At 33.2% G+C, this 21488-nt stretch overlaps 1 protein-coding gene across 1 annotated transcript; it reads left to right on the top strand.

Moving 5' to 3' along the window:
• Positions 1-431: 431 nt before the first annotated feature.
• On the top strand, positions 432-18654 carry Hap40 (Huntingtin-associated protein 40 kDa). Its single transcript, XM_089245188.1, has 11 exons — positions 432-604; positions 6238-6284; positions 12433-12505; positions 13086-13377; positions 13544-13601; positions 13695-13754; positions 14142-14242; positions 15532-15616; positions 16849-16895; positions 17562-17617; positions 18466-18654. Exons 1-11 carry the CDS (start codon positions 549-551, stop codon positions 18527-18529), a joined length of 939 nt encoding a protein of 312 aa, XP_089101314.1. The 5' UTR covers positions 432-548; the 3' UTR covers positions 18530-18654.
• Positions 18655-21488: the final 2834 nt, after the last annotated feature.

The raw sequence follows: 21488 nt of genomic DNA, 5'->3' as shown, positions 1-21488 counted from the left end.
GGGCTCCTTTTCGGGGCCACGGTTTCTCGCATGGGCAAACGCTGCACGTTCCCCTCAAAATTGGCTGCCTTTTGTATATTTCAGTCACAGCCCACATGCCCCCTTCCACGTCAAAAAATTCATATTCGTTCAAAGGGCGAACTTTGGAGAGCCATTTTCGAACAGAAAACGCAATTCTGCCATCTCTCGGCGTATTCAAAAAACTATAGTGTGATAATCTATCGTTAGATGGCAGCATAAATGAAGCATTTGAGTAGAAATGAATGAAAAAAAAAATGTCATGGAAAGAAATTTCATTAACACTTCGAATCGAAATTAAATTCTCTTTATTAAACGATAAAAATACCTCAAAAAATATTTTATGCATATTATAGAATATATTCTATTATCCAAAAACATGTGATCGATTGAGCTTCTCTCCTTGTGGCCGGCCCAACAACTTGAAACACGTCCATATGGAAAATGTAAACATAACGATTTGAAACAAAAAAGTTCTTGAAACCTAATTTATTGTGTCTCATCTATTTTATTTTAGGTGTTGATGGGAAATGGAGCGAAACGATTTCCTTGGCCAGTACAAAGCAATTCAAGCAAAGCTGAAAAAGTAATCAAAATAATTCATTTATATTGATACATCAAGTTGTAACAAGTACAAGATTGTATTAAGATAGTCCAGCTCATTACTATACCTAAAGCCCCATAGTTTACAAAAATTAAGTGGAAATTTATTATTAATATAGTTTAAGCTGATTTGTTCTGTACTCATAATGAAATTAATGTGGGATCAATGATAGTCGTAATGTGCAACTATATAAAATATATTTTTGCGTCGATATTAATATTTTGTGCATCCATTTAAATATTTATACATTAATTTAATATTGTGCTTCTTGCCAAGTTGACGACAATGCGCAATGATGCTGCAACCGTCAAAGGTAGTACAGTCAACCTTGGACCCCCCCATGAAACCCCCCTCCCTTAAAATACAGGTTTATACTATTATCATAGTTCGTGTACTCTGAGTAGTTTTTCTCAAAAACTGTTTGATCCAAATACAGCCAATTTTTTAGGCTGTCTTGATGAACCATGGGAGAGAGGTTTGTGAAATTATAAAAAAAAAAAAAAAAAAATTCAAATTTTTACCACCAGGTGAATAAGTGGCACATATTTTTTGAATTTTCCTTTTTTCCATAGGCCCACATAGTGTTTATACTAAATTTCAATGGAGTATGTCCTCCAGAATGGGTGATATGTAGGTCTGAGTAGTTTCAGTTCACTGACACTGCTCAGACCAACATAGCTCCTCTCAGTATACTGACACTGCTCCGATTTATGCAGCTCCCGTTCTGGAGGACACATTCCATTGAAAATTTGTATATATGCTATATGATGAATTTTCTTCCTTGTAATCTTCATCTCCACAAATAACCTATATATATACAATCAGGGTTGAGCATTTTGCTGGCAAAAAACAGTATATGGGGAAAGAATATTTTTCCCAGGACAGTTTTTACCAGTTTTTTCTGCTATTGCAAAAACTTGCCAACCTTGACACAGTGAAATCTTGATATAATGATGCTCTGTGGATCAAGAAAAAAAATATTGTAGAGAGATTTATTGTTATATCGATTATCTTTGCAATGAGGTTTCACTGTACAGTAATACCCTGACTTACACTACCCAGAGTTGTGCAATTTGGGAGTTATGCAAATTTCTGTGAAAAATGTGCATTTTTGAAATTCAAGCATAATCAGTGGATTATTGTTGAGATAGTGGAAATCATTAAGCGATAATCAAGTAAAAAATTGTTTTATTCAATCAAGAACATTTTATTTAATGAAATTACACCAATTTTTTTGATAGGTTTGTACATTATTACTGTAGGCTAAAGCTGAAAACTTTGCCAGAATTTCGGAATGAAATCCCAAGGCTTGCTCTTGGTATCTGCTATTTTTAGGAGAGGTCACAATTTTATACCTGAAGTCTAGTGCCAAGTTTAAAAAATTATTTGTACATAGCTTTTGTACTTTTGACGTAGACAAGTACCGTCGTAGCATTATAGTCATAGTAAGAAAGAAAAAGACAGGTGCTGTTTCTAAAATTTGGTCCCATTTAACTAATATCTATATGCATTTCTATGGAAAACCCTGACTTACACTGTTGTCAGGTATTACTGTACTTTGTCTATTTCAGGAAGAATTGGTTTTCTTTGGGCAAAATTTTTAGGCTTTCTTGATGAACCATGGTAGAGAAATTTGTGAAATAAAAGAGAAGTTCCAATTTTCATCACCAGGTGAATAAGTGGCACTTATTTATTGAATTTTCCCTTTTTCCATACGCCCACATAGTGTTTGTACTAAATTTCAATGGAATATGTCCTCCAGAATGGGTGCAATGTAGGTCTGAGTAATTTCAGTTCACTGACACTGCTCAGACCAACATAGCTCCTCTCAGTATACTGACACTGCTCCGATTTATGCAGCTCCCGTTCTGGAGGACACATTCCATTGAAACTTTGTACGTAGGGCATATGCTATATGGTCCATGAAAAAAGGAAAATTCAATGAAAAAGTCCCACTTTTTTTACCTGATGATCGAAAATTGAACTATTTTTTTTTATTTTGTAAATCTCTCTCCTATGGTCTCATTAAGATATCTTAAAAATTTGGCTGTATTCGGATTAACAGTTTTTGAGATAAACTACTCAAAGTATAGAAACTTTAATTATAATCACCCTGTAAACTGAAGAGCCAAAAAAACTAGTACAGGCATGCGTATGCAAATAAAGAGATATGGAACCAATCAGATTACGGCGCTGCGGTCGGCAACATCTATATAACACAACAAATGTCTGGCATAGTTGTTAGATCGGTTACTGCTGCTACAATGGCAGGTTATCGAGATTTAAGTGAGTTTGATCGTGGTGTTATAGTCGGCGCACGAGAGATGGGACATAGCATCACCGAGGTAGCGATGAAATTTGGATTTTCACGAGTGTACCGTGAATATCAGGAATCCGGCAGAAAATTAAATCTACGACATCGCTGCGGCCAGAAAAAGATCATGCAAGAACGGGACCAATGATGACTGACGAGAATCATTAAATGTGACATACGTGCAACCCTTCCGCAAATTGCTGCAGATTTCAATGCTGGACCATCAGCAAGTGTCAGAGTGCGAACCATTCAATGAAACATCATCGATATGGGCTTTCGGACCCGAAGGCCCACTCGTGTACCCTTGATGACTGCACGGCACAAAGCTTTACGCCTTGCCTGGGCCCGACAACACTGACATTGGACTGTTGAGGACTGGAAACATGTTGCCTGGTCTGACGAGTCTCGGTTCCAATTGCTTCGAGCTAATGGACGTGTACGGGTATGGAGACAACCTCATGAATCCATGGACCCTACATGTCAACAGGGGACTGTTCAAGCTGGTGGAGGCTCTGTGATGGTATGGGGCGTGTGCAGTTGGCATGATATGGGACCCCTGATACGTCTAGATACAACTCTGACAGGTGACAGGTACGTAAGCATTCTGTCTGATCACCTGCACCCATTCATCTCCATTGTGTATTCCGACGGACTTGGACAATTTCAGCAGGACAATGCTGAACGTCCAGAATTGCTACAAAGTGGCTCCAGGAACACTTTTCTGACTTTAGACACTTCCGCTGGCCACCAAAATCCCCAGACATGAACATTATTGAACATATCTGGGATGGCTTGCAACGTGCTGTTCAGAAGAGATCTCCACCCCCTCTTACTTCTACGGATTTATGGACAGCCCTGCAGGATTCATGGTGTCAATTACTTCCAGCACTACTTCAGACATTAGTCGAGTCCATGCCACGTCGTGTTGCGGCACGTCTGCGTGCTCACAGGGGCCCTACACGATATTAGGCAGTTGTACCAGTTTTTTTGGCTCTTCAGTGTATAAAGATAACATCAGTACTTAGATACACAAAAATAGAAACACACTGACAAGAAATCAATAAAGTTGAATCCAGTTAGGTATATTGTGCTTTTATATATGCAATCTGGTACTGTAAAGCCTAGATCAGTATTTCTCAACAACAGGCAGAATAGGTGGTCCACAGGCAGACTTGATAATTTGATTCTAACTGAATGAAAAAGTACTCAAGTGTAATTTATGTTACTGGTATCCATGCATGTTCAAATAAAAATTGTACCTTCGCACTTAGGTTCACCATATCTCATCAAGGAAAATGAGGGAAATTACGATCATAAATATGCATGATATCAGTGATTGTAGCCAAAAGATGTAATTTTTGACAAAATTTGCTAATTACTGCAAAAATGAATGGATGGATATATCAGACCAACGTATGCGAAATCTTTACCTTTTTTGCAGTATATCCAGTGACTAAAGGTGAAATGGACGACTTCAGTGACATCATGAGCTTAACACAGAGACTTTCTGCTATAGAAGGTGTTGCCTGTGCTCCCCATGATGATCAAAAATTTGAAATAATTTCGGTTTATTTAAAATACTTTTTGAAGGTTATTAACTCAATTTCTCTGGAAGAGATTATGCCACCCTCCCAAACCTGTATACTCCCCCCACCAAAAGTCAATCCTCCTTACTCCTCTGGTTAAAGGTGAATTAGTTAACATTGATCAAGTTAATATTATCCAAGTGTCAATTGATAGAGGCTCACTTAATGCAGACTCTATTATATAATCATGTCTTTTTATCCATGTCATGACTTTATGAAATCCAATTTGCTATATCCTGTTATACTAGGGTTATGTTATCTCCCACAAAGAACAAAGATTTCTGCAGTTGTCTAACTTGACTTCCTGAGTACAAGCCAGTGCCCCATTTAAAAGTCTCTCCGCAGAGAGCAGGCAGACCTACAACATGATACACACATAACATGAAAATTAAAGTATATAACATCCATTCTTTGAGCATATGACATCTTCACTTCAATGTATAGAAGATAGATGGCTGCACTAGCAAGAACACTAAACAAGCACTACTCTGACAACATAATACATTAGGGCCACACAAGCATGTACGGTTAAGCAGTTATAGTATCTTGCACCGGAGTAAACTATTTTCCTTAACCCTAGAATAGTAACTCTACATCTCAGAAACATGGACGTAACTGGATTAACACCTGTGGATTAACGCTGTGGTGGTCGAGTGGTTATAGTGACGGACTCGCGATGCGAGGATCCAGGTTCGAACCCCACAGTGGTGGTCGGCTGAAGTTGGTTTTCTGTGGTTCCCAACTTCAAGGCGCAAATGTGAGCCGATCTCCCCGTTAAAAAGTCTCGCCACAGACAGCAACAGTCCTACAACGAAAAATCATTCAATCATAACACTTCACTCATAGTTTGAAAAACTGGTGGCAGATGGCAGCACTACACATAACAAGCATTACAGAAAAACAAAAAAAACTTCACGTCAGGTTTCACTACACGTACACGCACATTCCCGCATGTACCGATTCGTTGGGGGTTCCGCGGGGGGGGGGTTGTGGGCGGGGTGCGTGTGTGGTGTAGCAGTAGTAGGTAGGGCTCGGGGATCCATGATGTTCTTAAGTCAGCCACCTCGTTGGGCAGTTTGCCTGTTGTGGCGTTGTATTTGTATTTGTATTTGTATAACAAGGTTCCACTGTTTCAATTGGCTTATATATTTCATTGGGTGGCAGAGGCCCATGCAAACACATGAAAAAGGGATTAAAAATGTTGGATAGTGGCAATAATCCAACATGATGTGGTAGGATTCAATTTATTTAACGACTGGTGCACCAGTGAGCCAGTTGGTTAGCTACAACCATATTTAGATGTCCAGACATCCACCTCGGAAAAAACCTTGATTGCAGGTTACATTTTAACAACTGATACACTGAACTTAAAAAACGTACTGGTTCTACTGAACTGTCTAAATTCTATTACTGGATGAAAATGCCCAAATTTCTCAGAAAACAGCTTAATAATTTAATGAGCTCATAATGTTTTTTTATTTTAATAACTGTAGCATAGTAACGTGCTAATCGTTTCTCCACTTAGGACTGCTGCAGTAAAGTGTTTTGTGATGCCTTTTAATTTGTATTATAGTTTTTTTCATGTTTATATAATGATTCTTTTTCAAATATCTTTCTTTTGTTGCTGTGTTAATTTTTTCACTCTTGGATTCATGTGCATGCATAGAAGTATTTAGTATACTTATTGTTATTATATTCATTTTAAAATTTTCCAGGCGATTCTTAAGAAAGCCAAATGTTGCTGAAGCAAGCGCAAACTTTAGTAAGTCCTTTTTGAAGTTTAATCAGTGGTTCATTTGTTTATTATCAAAGACTTTGTTTACACAATAACTGTTTTGTTCTCTTCTGTTTCAACCCTCAAGAATATGTGCTAGAGATGCAGTGGGTAGTGATTTGAGCAAATCACACCAAATACTCAATATTCAGTTAATTTTGTGGCAGAAGAGGAATACTGAATATTTTTTGGCTAAACTGGAATTTCATCAATGAAAAATAAAATTGGTGTTTTTCAATTTTAAATTGTTTTTCAATTTTAAATTGAAAATGCAGTTGAGGATCATTTCAAAGTGATTCAAAAAAATTTTATTATGTGATTTATTATATTTTTAAACATTGAAAAAAAGAAGTTTTATGATGACGAAATACTCATAATAAAATTTTGCAAATGATATGTTGCATTTAATTATTGCGAAAAGCTTTTCTAAAAACACTTATTACAATTTTAAAACAAATTTAGAATGCATTTATTATTATGTGCGAAAAATCATACATCAAAATTCTCAAATTTTTTTTATGCCACTGAAAGCTTCTTTACATGTTTTTCCGTGTTCTGTGAGAATGCCATATGTTTCTGATTGAAAGACAGCTGCAAAAATGTTAATAACTTTTTTACACAGAAACAAGCTTTTAGTGACTTAAAAAAATTGGGAATTTTGATGTATGACGTTTGTATGAATGGCAACGACATACTTTTAATTTATCTTAACATCTTTTGTTGGGAAGATTTTTATGTAAGGCCAGGATTTTGTTTTCTCTCTCTTTCTCTCACACTCACTCACTCTCTCTCTCTCTCTCATTTTGGGGGGGGGGGAAACAAAGTGATAGAACAATAGATTTGGCCATCTTTTTCCCCTTTCTTCGGTCATTTTCTCACATTTTGGGGGGGGGGGCAGACCCCCCCAAGTTCCCCCCTCACTACTCCCTTTGATTACACTATAAAAGTTTGGTAAAAGTTCTTTTATAAAACTTGAAAAATCCAACTAATAATCTTATTGGTCACATTTGAGCAAATAAAACAGATAAGAATTTTGGTTGCATTGGTCGTGTTTTATAAAATAATTTTTATAAAACTTTATAAACAGTATAATCCTGGTTTTAGATACATTTATTAACATTTATTATACCCATTTTATATTTTTCTGAAACATGACATTAATTAGAATATAAATATTCTTTTGTCCTTTTAAACCATAGTTTTATTATTCTCATTATTCTAAATATACTAGCCCAGTACGACATTATTTTTATCATATTAATCACATTAATGTAGCCTGACAAAAATCAAAATGCTTATGAACTCTCATTTTTCACTTAAGAGAAAACGATATACTTAAAAAAAAGATAGGTTAACATCAAGAAATGAACAAGAAATCGTGATCACAAATACGGATTATAGCTAATTGCAGCCTAAAAAATGGAATTTTGATTATTGCTAAAATCTGAAATTTAGGACAAAATTGCAGTAAACAAAAATGTGTCTTGAAATCTTGATATAATGATGCTCTGTGGATCAAGAAAAAAAAATATTGTAGAGAGATTTATTGTTATATCGATCATCTTTGCAATGAGGTTTCACTGTACAGTAATACCCTGACTTACACTACCCAGAGTTGTGCAATTTGGGAGTTATGCAAATTTCTGTGAAAAATGTGCATTTTTGAAATTCAAGCATAATCAGTGGATTATTGTTGAGATAGTGGAAATCATTAAGCGATAATCAAGTAAAAAATTGTTTTATTCAATCAAGAACATTTTATTTAATGAAATTACACCAATTTTTTTGATAGGTTTGTACATTATTACTGTAGGCTAAAGCTGAAAACTTGCCAGAATTTCGGAATGGAATCCCAAGGCTTGCTCTTGGTATCTGCTATTTTTAGGAGAGGTCACAATTTTATACCTGAAGTCTAGTGCCAAGTTTAAAAAATTATTTGTACATAGCTTTTGTACTTTTGACGTAGACAAGTACCGTCGTAGCATTATAGTCATAGTAAGAAAGAAAAAGACAGGTGCTGTTTCTAAAATTTGGTCCCATTTAACTAATATCTATATGCATTTCTATGGAAAACCCTGACTTACACTGTTGTCAGGTATTACTGTACTTTGTCTATTTCAGGAAGAATTGGTTTTCTTTGGGCAAAATTTTTAGGCTTTCTTGATGAACCATGGTAGAGAAATTTGTGAAATAAAAGAGAAGTTCCAATTTTCATCACCAGGTGAATAAGTGGCACTTATTTATTGAATTTTCCCTTTTTCCATAAGCCCACATAGTGTTTGTACTAAATTTCAATGGAATATGTCCTCCAGAATGGGTGCAATGTAGGTCTGAGTAGTTTCAGTTCACTGACACTGCTCAGACCAACATAGCTCCTCTCAGTATACTGACACTGCTCCGATTTATGCAGCTCCCGTTCTGGAGGACACATTCCATTGAAAATTTGTATATATGTTATATGATGAATTTTCTTCCTTATAATCTTCATCTCCACAAATAACCAGTCTTTCAATGAATCTTGTATATGCTATATGGTTCATGAAAAAATGAAAATTCAATGAAAAAGTGTCACTTTTTTACCTGATAGTCAAAAATTGAACTTTCTTTTTTTTAATTTCGTAAATCTCTCTCCTATGGTCTCATTAAGGTATCCTAAAAATTTGGCTGTATTCGGATGAACAGTTTTTGAGATAAACTACTCAGAGTACAGAAACTTTAATTATGAACACCCTGTATAAAGATAACATCAGTACTTAGATACACAAAAATAGAAACACTCTGACAAGAAATAAATAAAGTGGAATCCAGTTAGGTATATCGTGCTTCGATATATCATGCAATCTGATACTGTAAAGCCTAGATCAGCATTTCTCAACTTATGGTGCACGTTCATAGCAAACACAATTGTGTAAATGGTAGGGTACTAGATGTTTTAAACACTTTTGTAAAACAATTTATGCTCATTCTTTGATTGATAAAATTAATAATATATATATATATATATATATATATTTTTTTTTTTCTTCTTAAACCGAGACATTTTTTACTGCTGTTTTTTCTAGAAATGGCAAAAATTCACCAACTTGGAAATGGATTAATTTTTATGGCAAAGTTTGTATTCAAAACTATCGTATTTAGATAAATAATCAAATGCACAATAACGTGCCTCTCATGCAGAAATGGGGGGGGGGAATTAGTTTCTACCATCGGCGGCAAAAACTCGCCAAACTCGTATACAGTTGATTTTCTGTATGTCTGTTCTCTCTACAAATCTACCAGTTTTGACTGATCTACGGCAAATTTTTCATATGTATCGAACAAGGCCTGACTTGAACCTATAGTTTACTTTTAAAGTTCGTCAGAGCTAGGCAAATGACCAAAATACACCAAAAGCTGTTGGGCAACAACAGTTTGTGGGCCTCAACAATGATTTTGAAATGTTTTTTTCTTTGGTTTCACCATGGTTCCCCTTAACAATGTCATCGCAGCTATGTATAATTTTTTGCAATGGTTTGTCACTTTAATGCTGTCAGTATATGGAGAAAACCCGGGCAGCGCCAATGTTTTTTATTTTATTTATTTATAAAACAAAGCTACAGGTTTAAACCCAATTACAGCTTGCAGTAAAAATAAAAATTTGCACAGAATAGAAAAAGCGACATGATAAAGTACACAAAAGACAAATAAAAAGTAACAAAGAATTACGCAAAATACAAAAATTCTATACAAAGATATATACAACGCAATCACAGCAAAAATCTTCTAAAGTCGGTAACAGACGAATGAAAAATATCCAGATGTTGAGGAAGCGCATTATAAAATTCGGAAAATCTGTTTATAGCACAGAAATTACCAATATTAGTATTATATGATTTGATGGCAAATAAACAATTAGATCTTGTATTGTGACACTTAATATTGAAACATATTTCATTAAGAATTGGTATACAATCAATTTGGTTAGTCAACAGTTTCTTGAAAAAAATAACGAGCAAGTACTCTCTGCGTTTTTGTAAGCTATTGACATTGAAACTGTTTTGTAGATGAGTGGCAGATAGAATATTGTTATAAGGACCATATTTTTTGAAATATAAATACCTTAGAAAATTGTTTTGAATAATTTCAAGACTCATGATATGGCAAGCGTGAAATGGGTTCCAGATAATTGAAGCATATTCAAGTTTAGATCTTACAAGCGTATTAAAAAGGGATATTAACGTATTACTATCCTTGAAATCTCTCGACATTCTTTTAAGCAAACCAAGTTTTTTATATGACACAGAGCAAAGATTTTTAATGTGATCAGCAAAGTTAAAATTGGTACTATAAATAACTCCCAAATCGGTCGCAGAGGTTCTTCTAAGCAATTGGCTATTATTAATGTTATACGTAAAAAAGATTGGATTCTTTTTGTGAGTGAATGAAAGAACAAAACATTTATCAATATTGAGATTAAGTCTATTAAGTAAACACCATTCGTGAAGTAAAGACAGCTCATTTTGAAGGCTATAACATACATCAATACAATCAATACTTTTAAAAATCTTCAAATCATCAGCAAAGAGTAGACAATTTTTGAAAAGTGCGGATAGATCATTGATAAAAATGATAAATAACAACGGGCCTAGCACAGATCCCTGAGGGACACCAGAACTAGCAACAAAACCTTGGCTTAAATTGGATTTATAGGAAACATACAACATTCTGTTGGATAAGTAGGAAATGAACCAATTCACTAAGTCAGAGTTAAAACCGATTTTACTAATTTTGCTGATAAGAATTCCATGATCGATATGATCAAAAGCTTTTGAAAAATCAGTATATATTACATCAAGTTGTTGTTTTTTGTGTATGGCGTCGATAATACAGGCATTAAGACTCAGGAGATTAGTGACAGTTTATACTACCATTGACAAAACCATGTTGATTCGCGGAAATACAGGACTTGATCTGATTGAAATTTTTTTTGTGTAGTATCGATTCGAAGATTTTAGCGAACAGAGATAAAATAACAACAGGTCTATAGTTCTCGATACAAGATTTGTCACCTTTTTTGAAGATGGGAACAAATTTTGCTCTCTTCCACTCGGCAGGAAAAATTTTGGTACTAATTGATAAATTGAAAATAATTAGCAACGGAAAAACAAAATTTATAGCACAAGCTTTAACTATATAAGAAGGAACACCATCCATACCTAGAGAAGAGCCTTTAAGTTTCTTTATACTATGAACAATATCATCCACAGAAACATTATCAATGGTAACATTAGAAGAATTAGGAAAAGCCGTATCAGAGATATAGATATCATTTGTAGCACTGGTGATGTAGCTAGACTTGAAAAAATTCTCAAATGCAGTTGCAGTATCAGAAGTAGTCGACAAAAAATTATTATTACATTTCATATTTAAAGGAACATTTCTATTTTTGATAGTGCAGAAAGACCAAAATTTTTTAGGGTAATTTTTCAGTGATGATTCAATATGAAAAATATATTTTTTATACTCCTTCATAACTTCAGATGGCTAGTTAATCGTAATTTTTCTCATTGCTCATGGGGCATTTGTGAGAGAGGGGGAAAAGCTGCGCTAAAAAAAATAAAATACAAAACAAAATACTAAATCCATACACGTGGATGTAAAACATAGCTTGACCAGTGTTTGCCAATACTCACCCAAATACATGATTCACGCATTAAAATTCAATTTTACTCCAAATTTTGTTAACAAGTAAAAATACTTCAAACTTTTTGGTAATTTTTTAATATAGTTACTACATGGAAAAATACTCAGTTTTTTCAAAATTACCCCTTAAAATTTTGGAGACGAGTGAAACTACTCTTCAAAATTATTTTTTTTGGGATAGCACTGAGCTAGACCATATCACAATGTCACTGTGTTCAACCATTATCTACTTCATGGATATAAAAATTGAAATTAAGCTTATCAGGATTGTGCACTGTTGAGGGTAAAAGAAAATGGGTGTTTTGAAAAAATGATAATAAACTCATAGGCATGAAAATTTGCATATATATGTGAGCATGAATAAAATTATTTTTTGTTGTTTTTTATAACATATATAACTTTCATTTGGCTATTTCTACACTGGAAGCTCATTTCAACTACATTTTTCATTCAGATGATCTTGCAAAAGAGCTAGAGCATAATGAGTGTCCTCACTACTCTGCATTTTGCTGTCTTGCTGTTGCTCGGTATGGATATCCTTTAGCTTAATTATTATTAGCATTTTTAAATTCACTGCCCCTTGTGTATTTGCAGTTTTTAATACTCTACATTATCTTGGTTCATTGAAGCAAATGTAATTTAGTACAAGAGATGGCTGTATCCAAATTTTAGTTGCTTTTCGGAGCCTGATAGTGTGCCATTCATGTATCATAATTTCCCATAGTAAATCTGTAATTTATATAGATTTTAAAGTTTAAAGTTTCAGCTCTTGTGGCTAATTCAACTCCATGGCTATGTAATAAATTTTTTTTACCATTCTAACTTGAAGTGATTTCTAAATAATTTTTATGAACATTATTATTGCATTATTCCATTTTTCAAGATTTTATCAGTTGTGATACAGATAGCTGCTGGAAAATTTCATGTTTGGATTGCACGCCACTGCTGATTATTGACTTTTTTTTTCTTAAAGTAGTAAAATTTGCATGTGAAGGTTATATGCACACAGGAAACTATGGTATTTTTTTTTTATCCTTCAGCATATGAAAATGTATATGCACTGTTGATTTTTTTCTTTTCTTTTTCTTATTTCTCATGGGTGGTTAGATGTGAAAATACATTGGGAAACACTGCAGAGGAATCCCAGACTCTTGTGAAGGCTGCTCGTCTTTTTTTGGAAGCAGAAAGTTTGAATCATGAGCTGATGTGTCCAAGCTTTTCAGAGAACCTCAATGCTGCTTTAAGTTGCTATGATGATGCTATCAAAATACATCAAGAGCATAATCAGGTTGCAATGGCTGCATCTCTCTGCACAGAGGCTGGAAATGCACTACGTCACTTGGGCAGGCTTTATGAAGCTATCACATACTATGAGAGAGCAGCAAGATTCCAGCATCGGGTAATTAAGAATACCAATAAATGTACAATTAATACAGCTGAAATTTTTTCATACTGAAAAAGTCTAGAGTGTTGTCATATTTGATCAAACGTTTCTAGAAATAAATAATATTCATGGATATCTTTGATAATGCTTACATGCAAAATCTTTTTTTTATTCAATACAGGCACCATTAAATTATATCCATTCCCTAGAATTGATTGCACAGTGCAAAATAAAATTATGTAAGTCAATCAAATATTTTTTATTCTGAAGTATAGCCATGTATTCTTGTTACTATGCATGTTATTCACTCATATTTGATTTTTTCCCCCCAGCTGATTATGATTGTGCTCTTGATGCTTTGACTGATATTTGCATGATAGCTGAAGCTGAAAGTATGTCTATTTCTATTATTGATATTTTTTTTGATGTAATTTGGTAATTGGTAAATTGCCTAATTTTATTTTAGAAGAAAAACAAATACAACACGTGTGTGTGTTTTGCTTTCTTTATGATTATCCCTTTGTTTATTTCAATTTTTTCTTTTGTTATAGATTTTTCATAAATTTTACTTGGACACATTGCAAAAGAAAATTTCCTTATAGCATTGCGTTCACAAATTATTTTTCTTCATTGAGTTCTAGTGTAATTTTTTTTTAATTGATCACATTGATTTTAATTTAGTTCATACGTATCAAAGTGGTTTGTAACCATTGTGAAAATAATTGTAACATTTTGTATGTAACTTAAAGAATTTATAAGAAAATTTTTTCCCCTCTTAGGCACATTTGAAGTCGAGGATTTGACTCTTAGAATTGGAGGTTTTGCAGCAACCTTGAGTAAGGCTGAGATAACAAGGGTTCTGCTGCTTGTCCTTTTGCATGTGAGATTGTTGTTATTGTCAAAAGTTTTTGATAACTCAGTAAATGTTTAAAAAATAAAAATTACAAATTTTGAATTATAGGAAATATTGGTGGTAATATAGATTTGGTTATGAATGCTTTATACAATCGATTTTACGAACCTCCAATTTACAGACTGACTAGTTTTTATACAAATAAGTCTTCTGGTCTCAAACAATTTGTCATTTCTTTGAACATCTTGCTCATTCATAAACTAATTGTTCAAGTATGAGTTTTTAAAAACAAAGAACTCTTAAAAGAAGTTGATATAACATGAATTACATTTTCATTTGCATTTTTTATTGTGTGTTTTTTCATTTTGTGTCCATAGCAGAAGCTATGTATTGGCTGAATTTTATTGTCAATCATCATCAAAATTACTATCACTCGATCCAGATATACTCATGTGCACTTAGGAATCTTTTTCCAGATGTCTCTGCTTCTCTTTCTGAAAGTTTTGGAACATTTTATGTAAAATTAAAGATTCCACTAATAGAAAATGCATTAAAAAAAAAAAAGGAGTCTGTTTTCAGAGCACATTCTTTCTTTGCAAGACTCTTAGCATCAAACGACAATCTGGACATTCTTGGGGCTCATCTTCATCATCTGCATATACCAGACACAGAAATGAGCTGAGTAAATCACAAATTAATGGAAATCTGTAGGAACTTGACTGAGTTGTGCCAACATCAGCTTTAGTAGATGAAAGCTGAAGTTGCTTTAGTAGAATAAAGCTGGTGTTTGTTGTGCACATAGTGTAAAATAAAAACGTCTTTAGTATCTCCGTCTTCCTGTAAATTCTCATTTATCCAATTTTGAAGCTGTTTATTTTAGTTTTTGATCAGTTTTTGTCTTTTTTATATCACTCCTTCGTGTTTTAAAAAACTTATCTTTAAATTTTGGTGTTATATCTGGAACAAATTAAAAATATTTTCATAGAAATATATGGGAAATCACATTTTGGCTAACAAATGTGATTCCTGAACGAATCATCTTCGTTAGCTGAGGTATTACTGCATTGATAACATTGAAATGTATAGTGAGGTCTCCATACAATGAAGTTACTTTGTTTCATCAAAATATTCATAAGAGAAAAACAATTTTCAATGTAGAGTCCCTGATGAAACTTTTCTATTAATATTGATTGCTGAGCATACCTTTATACACTTTTGGAATATTTTTTTGTTCAGTTGATTGTTAGTTACTCATGCATGAAATTTTTAAAAAAATCTGGATTGCTTTATTTATATTATTTTCCTCTTTTCTGTAGCCACCTCCTCAGAAACTGAAACCGGAAAATGCAAAATTACTTGAAAAATATACTTGGGAAAAAGACAATGAGCAACAGTCACCAGGTATTAGATAAATATTATGCATGGTAGCACATATTACATCTGCCAATTTGTATTTGTGTCTTTTGTCAGAATGTGTGCACCCATGCATGGTATACGTAAATCCTTCAAGAGTTGGGAGATCGGTATATCATGGACCCATGCTGGTACAGATGTGGATATTGTGAAATTTCCCAGACATCTTCATAAAAAGCCCCAGAAAAAGCAATAGTTTCTGTAATTTGCATGTGTTGAATTTCTGGTTCCTACTGTTTTCTGGATGATGCTGACATGCAGTAACATCACTAACTGTATTCTAATCTCATATTCACATTTAATACACATCTCAAATCATGCTAAAAAAAGTGCTGATCAAAAACTCCTCGTAGGCAAATTACATATTTCACAACCTTTTGTTTTGTCTGAGACTCAGTGCTGCAACTATGAGGGAGCAGGTAGGGGTCTGGTGTCCCAGATGTTAGACCAGATCCCCACCTGGTCCAGCACCTCCCCCATTAATCTCTTCAACATTATTGGGAGGGGGGGGGGCCTAAATGTATGCTTGGTCCAGTTGATCAAGCATCTAGTTGTGACCTTGCTGAAGCTTTTCATGTAAAGGATTTCCACAATATCTGCACTAGCTAACAGTTCATGGCATACAAATTGTCTAACTTCCAACTGTCAAAGGAATGCAATTATGCCACACATTAGCATATACATTCTGATAATGTTGCTAATTCATATTGGTAGATATAATGCATGTTACTCTGTATTGGAAAGATTATAGTGCGAAATAAATTGATTGCTTTGTGAAGTAGAATTTATTAATCATGGTAATGCTTTCATTAGTTGTATTACTCATGTGCAATGCTCTTTCTTGGATATAATTTGATTATTATTTTTTTTTTTACATTCAATATTATTATTGTCAAAATTTAAATATTGTCTTGTATTCAAAAGTTATGAATGAGTTCAGCTATCTGATTTAAGATAATAGATGAGCATATGTGATAACATATAATATATTTTGTAATTAGTACTAAAGTAAATTATGGAAACTAATGAAAAGTAATTACAAGTGTTATTTTTTATTTCTTCATCATATTTAAATATATGTTTTTCTGCTATTTCAGAATTTATGTAAAATTACATAATTCATATTAACACTTCACTGAACAGGATATTATTTTTAAAATTGTTTATAAACATTTACCATGAAATTATCATTTTTTTTTATACGTCACTTATTTTTTCAGTGAATTATATCAATGAAGACCTGTTTCTTCTTTTACAATCATTTGTGGTGAGTATGGTTCTTTTATGTAGCTAAACTGTAACTCCCCTCACATTTGTAAAAAAAGCCAACATTTATAGGTGTTGAACTGCTATTAATTTATATCCTGCAATTCATATTATCCATATATCATTATGACTGCTTACATTTTGATTGCAGAGGACTTGGGGAACTATACGAAAAAAATAGGCACTTTCCTTAACTCTGAACTTTGGACTAGTGGATTTAAAAAAATGTTTCTCTGTTTAAATTATTTTACAACAAAAAGTTTGTTTATCTGATCAGTGCAAGATTTTTTATATTAAACTGAATGGACATTGGAATCTTAATGGAGCTTCATATTCTTCCAATTATTCATGTTTTCACATGTTAAAATTATTTTGTATATTAACTTTTTTCATAAAAGAGGAAAAAATAAATCATCACAATTAATTTGAACAATCAAAAAAATCTAATATGGATTCAGTGACTTTTTTGTTATATGACCAGATTCACCCCACATTACATCTTTTGCAAGATATCGAAGCATTAATGTTTTTTGTTGCAGCTTCATGTTTTTTTTTAAACAGAGATCAAGAAAATAATTAAATTTCCTACTACCATAACTTCCAATGCTTTTTACTCTACCATTGCACAACCATACTAATACCATCAATTTGCTTTTCAAAAATTTAGATGGCAAGCCAGTCAAAAGACAACTATGCCATGAAGGCACTTGAACCTGATCTCTGGTAAAAATATTGTTTTTGTGGATTATAAATGTATTAGTGATTACATATTTGTTCAGTTACTACCATAAAATTAGACCTTTTTGACTGAGATCAAGACCGAAGAGTTACATACTCGTATTCGAGAACTATTATATTTGGGCCATATAGTATAGTTCTTGTATCAGGCTGTGAACCAGTCAATGAGAATGTAATGTTTTTTGAGGGTTATAGAGGACTGGAAGGTTTAATTCAAAATTAAAACTTAATTGTGTAATCACTTTGTAATTGCAGTTATAAATTTCTGTGTAAACGATTGTCAAATTTTCTTGGGAAAAACAGGATAATTTACATTAGATTTACATATAACTATTTGTTATTGATTTTGGCAGTCCATTTGCATTGATCTGAGGGATATTTTATTGTCAAAATAATAAAATTGAATGAATTTAATGGAACTGAAATGATAGGAACTTGAAGTGAAACTGTTATTTATATCAGGGCTGGACAAATTGCAAAAAAATCTAGGTTGCAGAACAACTTTTAGACACCAAAATAAATTTTACTCGAAAAAAGGTCCAAATAATGCTCCTTTTGCCTTTTTCAAGGCATAGTGACCCTCTTTCATGTTATCAAATGTGCTGTTAGAAAATCCAAAACTTTTGTGCTGCTATCAGCCCTTGCAATTTAGTAACTTCTCAATGAAAATTTCAGTCACCTGGGATTTGTCCAGCCCTGATTTATATTGTTTTCAATAACAAAATACAATCCAGGAATACAAAATGATGTGTTTTTGAATCCTCTTTATTTTGCGTGACTTCAATCATGTTTTAAAAAATGAAATGGACAGATGGTTTTTCATCTTATTGCAGGCCCTATCTGGACACACAGCAACTGGAATTGCTGCATAAAATAATAGAAAAATTAGATGATTAAATGGTTTCATGTTTATGAAAAAAAGCTGAGCTAACACGTTATCATTTTGTTTAATTCATATAAAGAATATGTGTTAATTTTGTTACATTGTTTCTGTTTTTTTAATAAAACCTGAGATATATACATATCATTCGTTTTCTCTCTTTTTTTTTTTTTAATTTTTAAGGTTTATCTAAATGTAATAACAACTGTGTGTGTGTATGTGTGTTCAAATTTTTTTACTAACTTTAATTTTGAAAATACTTTTTCATTAAAACTTCACATTAACATACTTTAAATGTATTTGTTATAGTTCCTATTACATTATACAGGGCCGTAACTAGAGGGGGGCAGGGCGGCAACTGCCCCAAGCAGCAGTTTTAGGTGGGAAAAAAGAACACCATTGCAAAATTATCGAATTTTAAAGTTGTTGGGGGGCAAAATAATGTTTGCCCCAGGCGACAAAAATCCTAGTTACGGCCCTGCATTATATAATAATATATTGATGAGAAAAAGTGTTTCATATGTTTAGAATACTATAAGAAATCAATAGTTAAAAAAAACCTATATGTATCATAATTAGAAAAAAACTTTTTTTAGAATAAAGTGAAAGCAGGTTCATTGATTTATGTATGTGTGAATTAATATGTGCAAGTTTGAATATCACACAGGAAGTTAAAATTCTATTACATATTTGATTTCTAATTATGGTCAAAGATCAAGCTTAAATTATACTAAAAAATACCAGTAACCATGTCTGTCATGTCTTAAGAGGTATTACTGTTATAATAATTGTTATAGTTTATTCAGATTTTTGTTTTGCTTTAGTTGTTAGGTAAGTTATAGTTACAGACGAACTGGTACATAGGATCCTTTACGCCCTGTGCAGTTCAGTTGAATTTTTGACACACCTGTGTATAACTCACCTTTTGCAGGTTCAGATTATAGTAGAAATATTTTTATGAATGGAAAATTTGCGCCTTGTGCTGTTGGTGCATGTTACTCAAGTACGGTTGTGATTATTGGTAATGGTTTTTTTTCCTCAACAAGGGAAATTAAAAGAACCACAAATTAGAATATAATTGGATGGCTTTTATATAAAAGGAACCAAGCACCATTAAATCAAAATTGAGAAAAAGCCATTTAAAGTTCCTTCGATTCAGTTATCTCTTCAGCTTGGTAGTTGGTTCAACTGCACACAGACGGCATCACAGCCTCTATGTCACTTGGTTCTATTTAGATAAAAAATCCCACCTCTTTCAATAGTTCAGATGTCGGTATATCCCCAAAATGTAAAAAAGGGCTTTTGGTTCCTTTAATGTAAAAGCCGTCCAATTGATCTTTTTCAAGGTAAAAAATGAAAATTCACTCAATACATCAATCGGTTTCTGGAAGATATGGTTTCGGAAAAAAAACATATATGCAATATTCGATCAGAGCCGCCCTTAGGGGGCGACAGGTGCGGTCACACCGGGCCCTAAACTCATGGGGCTCCCACAATTATTTTTTGCATTGATTCTGAACTTTCTTCAATTCTGATATTTTTACCCTCATAAATTATGAATTTTCATCAATTCTACGCTTTATCCCAATATTTTCAACAATATTGCATAAATAAATAAATAACTTTATGTAGGTCTGCACTCAAGGTAGATAATTGGAGGCTTTCCCGAATTCTTAAATCATTTTTTGTATTAATTCTGAATTTTTTTAAATTATGACATTTTTTCTTCCGTGAATTCCGAATTTTCGCCAGTTCTGAAAATTTTCCTTCCGTTAATTCTGAACTTTCAATAATTATGGAATTTTTTCTTCCATTAATTCCGAATTTGCATTCGTGCTAGAATTATTTCTTTCAATTGTGTATTTTTAAATCAAGTCAGTCTGAAATTTTCATTAATTTTGTTAATTGTTTCTCTCATTAGTTTAAAATTACCTTCGGGGCTGAATTTTCATCCATTTTTTTGTGCAAATTTACGTTCAATTGTGTGTTTAAAATTTTTTTGTATGAATACTTCTTTGCATTCTTGTGTATTCTAAAATAATAGAAGCCGATTCCCTCCCACAAAATATATAAAATCTGGGTGGGGGGCATGTTGAGACGAACCCGGGCCCGCGTTTGGTAAGGGTGACCCTGATAAAGATCAAATTTATCAGGTTTCAAAATAAAATCAAAATGAGAATATCATATAGATATATAAGTTTTATGAAACTTTTCCGAATATTCGAATCGGTTACTGTATTTTCCCCCTAATAATTCGCAGATTGTGCCTTAAAAAATTATCGGAATTTCTTATTGTTAGGACGTATTATATCTATCTGCTGCTTTTTTTTGAGGTAAACTGAATAGACAAATATTTTTAAAATTAATTTGTAAAAAATGTTTTTTAAAGATTCATAGATGGCGTTTAGAGGCGAGTAGAAAAATCAACAGCTTTTCTACAAAAACATGACCAGAAAAAAAAAATATTTTCATTTATTACGACTTTATTACTCACGAATGAAAATTTGCATCTCCGGATTATACTCCTTGTATTCCAATTTCTCTGGGAAAAAACCCTGCAGATAGATATAATTTGTACTAAGGGGCTATTCAAGTATTACATCATCGATGGGGGGGGGGGGAGTTGGTTTCCGATTTGCTGTCTTTTGATGACAAGAGGGGAGGTGGGTTTGGATAATGGTTACGTCATCAACCACCCTTTATGAAAATATGAAATATTTTTAATAGCATCTTACTCGGTGTGCCAAAAACGAGAAAAACCTTTCGATAGTTTGTGGGCAATTGAAGTAACAACCCCTCCCCCCTATTGATAAGTGCCCTACAGAGCCACTTTAGTGATCTCTAAATGTTTCGCGGATCCAAGTGATCTGGAAATGTGTCCGGGTCAGTTAAGTGCTCTGGAACTGTGCTATACATCACTCAAGTGATCCGTAATTATATGTCGTGGATCACTTAAATAATCTGAGAATGTGCCGC

This window comes from Pholcus phalangioides, unplaced genomic scaffold, assembly GCF_987345545.1.
Source record: "Pholcus phalangioides strain wild (caught in Gottingen) unplaced genomic scaffold, Ppha-v1.0 ptg000015l_1, whole genome shotgun sequence".
Taxonomy (NCBI): Eukaryota; Metazoa; Arthropoda; class Arachnida; order Araneae; family Pholcidae; genus Pholcus; species Pholcus phalangioides.
The sequence above is the reverse complement of the archived record's forward strand: the minus strand, read 5'-3'. Positions and strand labels throughout refer to the sequence as shown.